This window comes from Myxocyprinus asiaticus, chromosome 42 (assembly GCF_019703515.2).
Source record: "Myxocyprinus asiaticus isolate MX2 ecotype Aquarium Trade chromosome 42, UBuf_Myxa_2, whole genome shotgun sequence".
Classification (NCBI taxonomy): Eukaryota; Metazoa; Chordata; class Actinopteri; order Cypriniformes; family Catostomidae; genus Myxocyprinus; species Myxocyprinus asiaticus.
This window is the reverse complement of record NC_059385.1, coordinates 22,213,987-22,223,376: the sequence shown is the minus strand read 5'-3', so window position 1 is coordinate 22,223,376 and position 9,390 is coordinate 22,213,987. Positions and strand designations below refer to the sequence as shown.

At 38.3% G+C, this 9,390-nt stretch overlaps 1 protein-coding gene across 1 annotated transcript in view; it reads left to right on the top strand.

Moving 5' to 3' along the window:
• The first annotated feature begins 2,146 nt into the window (after positions 1-2,146).
• Positions 2,147-9,390, top strand: part of LOC127432798 (leucine-rich repeat transmembrane neuronal protein 4-like) — a 30,443-nt gene continuing 23,199 nt past the window's right edge. The window contains exon 1 of the mRNA XM_051684224.1: positions 2,147-2,631. Coding sequence (XP_051540184.1) covers positions 2,628-2,631 — 4 coding nt within the window. The 5' untranslated portion in view covers positions 2,147-2,627. The remainder of the gene's footprint in view (positions 2,632-9,390) is intronic.

The following is a 9,390-nucleotide window of genomic DNA, read 5'->3' as shown; positions in this document are numbered from 1 at the left end:
TGTATTTTTATTAACTAACATTAACAATGATTAATACATGCTGTAATATATATATATATATATATATATATATATATATATATATATATATATATATATATTGTATATATACTCTAAAAAATGTTTAACTATGGGACAGAACACATTTTGGGCTAATCCAACCTAGGTAGTTGGGTTGTTCATTTTAACCCAGCAAATGGGTTGTTTTTCAACCCAAAAGATGGTTTCATTTTACAAAAACGCTGGGTTAATTTTATATAAAAAATGGGTTAATATTTTTAGGGTTATTTTTATCCTTTCAAAATGTCAAATATACCACATTATAAACAAATATGTCAACATGGTATCTCCTTTATTCTTTTATTAATAACATTTTTCAGTACATGTGCAATAATAATTACATTTTACCTCAAAGATTCAAGAGCTTATAGAATAAAACTAAATCACAAATTTCATTTATAAACAGTGCTAAAGCATTCAAAACAAACACAATTTTATTATTATGGTTTGTTTTAAGTGTATACATTTGGAAAACTATTTACAAGTTCAGGAAGTTGCCATTCAATTAACTTCTCCTGTACAAAGCAGTCCATTCATGTATTATCAGACCACCTGAAACATAAAAACACAGAGCTCCATTACATCAAACAGTTATTTGTATTTATGATGTATTATTAGACTATATCTCCTTATGTGTTGACTTAAAGACTGGGATAATTAATTCTAGCCAGCACATTAATTCAACTTCAAATATGATAAAAGCATGTCGATATGATCTGTCTGTCAGCTACTTTAAATCCTACTGTCTCCAGTTTGACCTAAATCAATCGTGTGTATGTGACGTTTTAGATTCAGAACAGCACATTTCGCAAAATGTTAACGATTGATAAATAAAAAGACAGATACAAACCTTTATTTCACCAGAAAAAAATGCTCCAGTATATCCGCTTAAGAAGTGCTGACTCAAGTCCCTCCTGAAGATGGTCCAAAATGCCCGCGACAGATAACTCAACAACTGGGTTGTTTTGACTCAGCACCGCAGTAAAACTTGAGGTTTGGGGTGGGCAACACTGACTGTTTACATGGACACAAGAAAGTGTTCCGAAATTTATTGCGAGAGCTGCTTAAGTGGTGTATGGTATGGACAAAAATCTTATTCTAATCATCTGAAAAAGCAAGAAATGCGCGTTTACATGACTAATCGCATGACATGTAACTTCAGCTTAAAGTAAACCAAAGCTAATTAAGCTAGCGGTACATTTAACATTTAATGTCATGTAAGCTGGCCTGTTTTCGCACATTTTTGCATTTTTAGTGTACAGTAATGGTTTTATATATAAATATATTGATTCGAACCTTGTTTCTCCAAATAAATTCAACACTCTGTCTGTGCTGAAAACCGCTGCCTCCACCTGAGGTAAATTCAAACAGCCCGCATGCCGCGTCAAGTTACTCAGCGCTGATTCGCTGAGTTGATTTGACTCAAGGAACTGGGCTGATGCGTCGGGGTTGGGGAGAGGGGTGTATTGATTCAACTGTCAGTGAAAATGACCCAGCCATTAACCCAGCGGTTGGGTTACACAAAACTACCCAAAAACTACCCAACACTGAGAAAATAACCCAATTAAATGACCCAAAATGCTCAATCCAGCGTTTGGGTAGCAAAAATAACCCAACAGTTTTTTTAGAGTGTATATATATATATATATATATATATATATATATATATATATATATATATAGTATATTGTTTTTTCATGATAGACAACCAAATGTAATAACTAATGTTAACGAATGTAACCTTATTGTAAAGTGTTACTAAGAAAGTCTATGTGCAGGCCACATTTGGTACACAATATGCACACTGAATTATTATTGCCATTAGTTATGTACTACAGCCTACAACATAACAGCTTTACTATTTACATTCATCGACAGTCTTGATTTGACCAGGGCAGTCGGGCAGGGGATTGTTTTGGCATTTCTGCTTACTGTTTTGCAGGTTTGCCTCCAGATCACCTTTATTATGACTGTGGACGACCTGAGGGCGGGAGTGAGCAATCACTGATATTTCTCAGGGACGCGGTTTATGAGCTGCTCGAGAGATTGTACTGCAGCGGCGGGCGCAGATTTCCTCTCACCCAAAGCCCACAGATATAGCTACACTTCAGACTCAGTCTATTTTGGCTCTGCTCACCTCTGGTTGTTGGATGGTCGATAAGCGGAGCATGAATTAAACATTTCTGCTCCAATTATGAGAGCCAGAACAACTTTTGCTCTTATCTGTCGACAGTTTTAGAGACTTGGTCGCTGCGTGGTGCGAATTTAATCATTTTCCGATTAACCGACGGGTGACCATCATGTTGTTAAGTGATGGTGGATGTATACTGGTTTGCCATTTCACTGGATTAAGCTGGGGTCTCAGCAAGTGACACGTTTTCTTCTGTTTTGGGAGGTGGAGTCGAATCTTATGCGAAAATGATCTTAGTTTGGCTTTAACACTGCTCGGACTAAAGGTAAAAGTTAGTCCACGCTGGGTGACGTGGAGTGAATCCTGAGAGACTGAAGCTGTGCAGTATCTGTCCGCAGGAATTAAACGAGAGCAGAATCAAAAGAGCGCGGCTGATATGGGTGAGTTACCCAGCATCCTGGAATAAAGTTGATCGATAACTACTGATGAGGACACTATTCTTCAAAACTGGGATACACACCGTAGTTATCTATTTTATTTATTTATTTATTTTTATAAAATCAAAACGTTAGTTCATTTGTGTATGATGAAACGTGATAACGTAAATGTATTTCCTCCAGATCTATGGGAATCGCGAAGGTGTTTGTATCGTAGCCAAATTCACTTTCCTCACGTTTCCTCAAGGGAATGTTGGCGTGACACTCAATTACTGGCTAACGTTCATTTTGTTTGTATTTTCGGTGCACTTCTTATAGCTAATGTGGCGTCCAATTGTTATAAAGCCAAAAATCAATAGCTTGAGCCCACCAACCTTTCTGAAAGCAAAGAAAAATGCACCGAATTTGTTGTATAGTTCAGTGGAGCGTCCAGTCACTGAGGCAGATTTGCGTTTGCTGAATGTTACCGCAGAGGAAGATCTGTGTCTTTCTGCCAGATTCTTGCAGACTTTAAAGGTATAGTTCACGAAAAAATGAAAATTCTCTCATCATTTACTCACCCTAATGCCATCCCAGATAAGAATGGCTTTCTTTCTTCTGCAGAACACAAATAGAGATTTTTAGACGAATATTTCGGCTATGTTGGTTCATTCAATGCAAGTAAACGGTGGCCAGAACATTGAAGTTTTTAAAAAGCATATAAAGGCAGCATAAAAGTAACCCGTACATCTTCATTGGTTAAATCAGTCCCTGCGTCTCGATTGGCCTACTTAGAGTATCTACTTTTTTTTTTTTTTGTTATGGAAAAGTGCACACTTGAGTGTGTAGCGAGTGTGCAAGTATTGAGACATACTTGCACGTCATAAAACCACATCTTGAAACCACAGACCCCTTGGTCACGTTGTCGTGTGCATCGTGCAACCACAACGACCTGTCAGTCATCCTGTTACAGTTGTCATGACACACATTCCTCATTTCATTTTTACTATTGTTCATTCATTATTCAATTTAATTTACGCTACCCCACAATTGGTGTTGAAGATTGTGGGTCTTTCGTGCGGAGATCCGTTGATGTTTTACAGTTCATATGATGCGTGTAGTATTCAATGCAAGCCAAAATGATATACTGCACTATCATTATCGCCGTTGAATATGTGAAGTTCACAGTATGTTGCAGATTTCTGTTCCTACCGTGTGAACAAAGTTTATTTTCACAGAATTTAACCATTAAACTTACGTGGCGTATAAGATGTGAAAATATTTAAGAACTGATTAAGCGCCATCATCACTGACATGTTTGTAGTATTTCATGTTTCACAGTTGTAGCAAACTCCTCTTCTGTCGAGCAAGGGATTGTGGACAATATTAGCTGAAAAAGCATGCACGGATCCACACTTCGCAAGTCTACCAGAAATAGTAGACCATCCATATTTTGGAACCCTTTTCTAAACATACTACCATATGAGACATACTAATGGGGCTTTTCCATTGCACGGTACAGCTCGACTCGACTCTGCTCGCTTTTTGGGGGTTTTCCACTGTGGGTAGTACCTGGTACTTTTGTTTAGTACCACCTCGGTCGAGGTTCCAAGCGAGCCAAGCCGATACTAAATGTGATATCAAAACCCTGCAGATCACGATTGTTCAGAGAGAATCGTCAGTACCAGCGTCACTGGATTTGCAACACGGGACATCAACCCGCTAGTTTTAAAGTTAGCAACAGCGATAGCAATATCATTTGTTCACACGACTTTAGAATTGTAAAAAGAAATGGCTGTGCGCAAAACCACGCCGTGGTCAATAAAAGAGGTGCAGACGTTCCTTTCGTTAGCGACAAACAAAATGTCGCGAAACGAAAAAGTCTTACAGGAAGTGTCTCAGCTGTTGGCCGCACACAGCTACCACCGGACCTACCAACAGTGTAGGGAAAAGTACAAAAAAACTTAAAAGTGACTACAGAACCATCAAGGACCACAACAGCCAGAGTGGTTCAAACAGAAGAAAGTGGAAGTGGTTCGACCAAATGGATGCTATCTATGGCAATAGACCGGCAAGCAATGGGAGGGAGAGTGCCCTGGACTCGGCCACGGCATTGTTGGAGTCCACTATGGAGGATGGTACGTTTTGTTATGTTAAATCTATATTCTGCTTGAAAGCTTCACTTTATATAATTGACCAGCTACTGGAAAGCTTGCTTCTAAAACAACCAATTTAACTGTTACACTTGTGTAAAATCACCATGCAGCAACTGCTTTATGCAGCACAATGAGCTAGTAGCTAACAGCTAGCGGTCGTGTTATTGTTTATGGTCCGTAATGTTTGTGTCACGTTTAAGATGATGTCACGGCAGTAGAGGTGGCTCAACTATGACGATCAGCCTATAATCCCACCCAAGTTGAGGCGGCAATAAACTGCAGTGGAAAAGCAAGCTCAGAAAAGTAAAGCGAGCAGAGTCGAGTTGAGCTGTAACGTGCAGTGGAAAAGTGCCATAAATCTTATCTCAAATACTATTTAGGGTGGATAGTGAGCACACTGGAATGCAGGGTATGTCTTCAGAAGCAGTATGATAGGTGTGGGTAAGAAACAGGTCAACAAACCCTTTTTTATACCATAAATTTCCACCGTTAACCAGCCCCAACCAGTAGGTGGCGACATGCACAGAGAATGCAATCACCAAAAGACAAGAGGAATGTGGAAGTGAAAGTGAAAATGAAGATTTATAAGGGAAAATGTCTTAAATTTTGATCTGTTTCTCACCAACATATCACTTCTGAAGACACATATTTTTAATGATTACTTTTATGCTGCCATTATGTGCTTTTTGGACCTTCAAAGTTCTGTCCACCACTCACTTGCATCAAATGGAACTACAGAGCTGAGATATTCTTCTAAAAATCTTAAGTTGTGCTCTGCAGAAGGAAGACATACACATCTGGGATGGCATGAGGGTGAGTAAATGATGAGAGAATTTTCATTTTTGGGTGAACTATCCCTTTAATTTTCCTTTATTATAAAGACTCCAACTCCATGGTTTGTTTAATTATTCAAACTGTTATGTTGTTCATATTTGTTCCTGAATTGCTCAGTTCTCTAATTTTTTCAGAATAATTTTCTTGCCTGTGTCTTCCTTGCCTGCCAGTGTTTTTGATGTTGTTGTGCAAGTTTTTCTCCAGCACACTCACGTTAGGGCCATGAAGCAAAGTGCTTCATGGGGGTTGCCCACCCCAGCACCCCCCTAGATCTGGCCCTGGCATAATTTGAGATACATAGCTATGCTTTATGTTTTAAACATACACGTTGCAGGGCTCCAGACTAAAAAAAATTACTGAAACATTAAGGAGCCAAATGGCACACACACACATTATTTATACCATGATCAATGGAAACATGTAAATTCTTCACACTGCAACAACCCCAGTGTTCAAGCCAAATCTACACCCTTGGCATTAGACCTTGTTCCTTTAAGAGCTGGAATTATTAGTTTGGTTTAACTGGAGAGAAGGTTAAAAGACCAGGCCCAACTGAATATTTCACTCAGTTCTGACAGCATACACGTTTACTCTTTCAATGCAATTTACTAAACTATGTGTAATTGAGAAACTGTGTTACAGTAAAATTGCTTGCTCAAAGTAAGTTAACCTTGCAACTTTGGAAATCCAAGCATACAGTTGCACTATATTTGCAATGCGTCTCTTGTTAATATTGAATGAAGAAAGGTGATTTGTCTCTGCTTGCTTGTGTTTACAGTATGAACTGCTTCTTCTTTATTTTTTATTATTCATAAGGTCCAGACTCCTCTCTAAAGGGAGGCTTTCGAAGATAGTTGATTTATTTTCAGAGCAGTCACCACTCAGCGTTTACCATTCTTAATCATACACAGGGTAAATGCAATTCAAATTGACTAGCACTTAGTCCTTACTGCAACACATCTACTTTGTTCATTGCAGTGGATTAAGTAAATTTTACCATCTATATTGTGCCATAAATAATGCTTTTAGTATAAATCACTCTGTGTCCTGCACTACGCATCTGAGACATGGTTACGGCACTCTTCAATCTCAGAATGAATGAGTGTACAGTAATGTGCTTTAAGTGTGTAGGAGGTCCTTCATTTCATTATCACAGCTTCAGTTTAACCGGGTAAATTATGTTCTCTAGGTGTGGCTTTGCACAGATAAACTTCCAGCGTCAAGTGATTTGTAACATCACTGTTACATACTAGATAGGTCACCCAGCAGAATGAAACCTATGTTTGTTTAACCACCCTAAAATGTAATTATCCTAAAACTGTTTAAGACATTGGAACATATAAAAGAGCAACTGCTGACATTGTTATTGAAGAGCCACTGTATGCTCCAAATTCTGCAAGAATGGCCTCACTTGAGCTCTCAAGATGTTACTTTGAAATAAAACAAAGTTGTGGGTATTGAATATGAAGCACAATTGAGTTCAAGTGGTTCAGCAGAAAGGACTCAGCAGGATGGACTTTTTAGTCTTTAAAGACCCCACGTAATGGCTTGATGAGTTCTGTTTTCATATTTCCTTTGTTGGCATATTTTCTATTGAAACTGGACATTTGGGTGGGGCATATTGAAGGGACATTCTCTTGTAGAGGTTTGATTGAAATAAAAACTGTGTAGGGCAAAATTTGTCATCAATATTTTTGGTCCACTTTCAGAAAGGAGAAAGACTGCAAGTTTTAAAGGTGCATATCTGCTAAAATTGAAACCTTTTTGGAGTTCACTAGCAAATACTGTAGATGACCACAAAACAAACACAAATGGACTTAAAGCCACAAAACTTGAATGTTGATTCAATTGGGTTTTAAATAGCTTTATTTTTATTGGAACTGGCACCAAATCATGGCCAACAGGGGTCATAGTTTGCAGAGGCAAACGACTTAAGAAGGGATGGAATACAAAATGGAAAGACTATCAGTCAAGTTTATCACTGTCATACTTATAATTTCAAGACAGTGTTTTGGTTTGTAGAGAATATTACCATTATTTTAAATTTAGGCTTGTAAAATGCATTGGGACATTTCCATTTCCTGTGGCTTTTGCTTATCAACTATATTAGCCTTAGCTAAGTTACATTTCATTCTACTGTATATTTATACTCCATTTTCCACTTAAGTTTAGAATGATTGGAAATTTGAATATGTTTAGCAGTTCTTCCATAATTTGCTCAATCTGTCATATGGCTGAACTGAGCATTAAAATTTGTGTTGACTTGACAACTGTGCCGACAGTGGGATGTCAGTTATGGATCTTTTTGGGTTTAGTCTCTATGTGAAATTTATATAAATAGACATACACGTGGGTTAAAACCATATGAGTTCCTTTCAAGCATTTCCGCTCCAATGGTTCATGCTTTTCCAGGTTATGCCATTATCCTGGTACTTTGGGTAATAGCTTTAGCTTCAGCACACCATAACACTGTAGCATTTAAATGAAATATCAGCTTGTCACTGTGCCAAGGAATACGGCAGCTGACTTTGCTTTAAGTGCCAGCATCTTCGTAGCGTTTTGAAAGGGGGCTGCCACAGTCATACAGTGTTTTAAATGAGTGGCTTTTAAATGAACTAACCTTGGATGAGCTATGGCACATGGGCCATCAATGTATTTTAGTTAGCGGAGTAAAAAAGTGGTTTCTGCATCGATTTTCATCTGCAGTATTACTCACAGGTGGCAGACTTGCCATCATGGCCTGCCACAGATCTGTTGCTACTTTTTGGTGTTGCTTATTCTCTTGGTTTGAGTCATATAAAAAAAAAAAAAAAAGATCAGAGTCAGGGGGGAATTCACTAAAATAAATATTTGTTCCCGCTGATAGCGTGGTTTATTTGCACACACTGTCTGCATTGTTTTAGTGCCCGATTCACTAAAAAAGAACTGTGCAAACACAGATAAAAATATAGTGCTTAACGCAACATGCTTGCTGCATGTTATATCTGCAGCATCTGCTATCTCTCCAGAACGCCACCAGAGGTCTCCATCTCCGGAATTCTAGATTTCCCTTCACAAACTACATTTCCCATAATTCCCATTTATTAAACTGCACATGGATCTTAACACAACTGCCCCAGCATCTTAGCTACACCGCAGATTAGTTCTGAATGCTAGGTTGTGGAGAATGTAACAGACTACCACGACCATGCAGACTTTACTGGGACTGTATAGCATCACTCCACCACTGTGATGGAGACACTTGAATCACTCTTTAATATGCTGAAATTGTGATTGTCTACACCACGTTTCTGGATATATGCCTAGTTATAATGCTCTTCTGCATCATTTGATACAGAAAACGTACACAAACATATCTTTTTAAAAAAAATAAAAATCTGTTTACCACTTGCTTTCTGTAGGCGTATTAGCACAATGTTGCTTGTGGCAGGCAAATGGCACTGACTTTTGTAAATAAAGTCCCAACCTATAAAAAGTGTTTGTGCTGAAAAGGACAATGACTTTATTTGAATGCAGCACTGCTCTGTTTTGGCACATTTAGAGGGGAATTCACTAACTATCAATTGCACCTGTTAAATGAGCCAGATATTTGCACTTGCTGTCTGTGCTGGTTTCGCGTAAGATTCACTAAATAAGTTATACAGATCAGGCAATGGCGCAAACATGCAATTTGCATGTTGTGAGTAAGTTCGGTTCTTTGGGCAATGGAGGAGTCAGGAGGCAACGAAGCAGATCAGGCAAGTCTTTTTTATTTTCTACCTACTTATTTGTTGGCTGCTTTACCAAACACTTA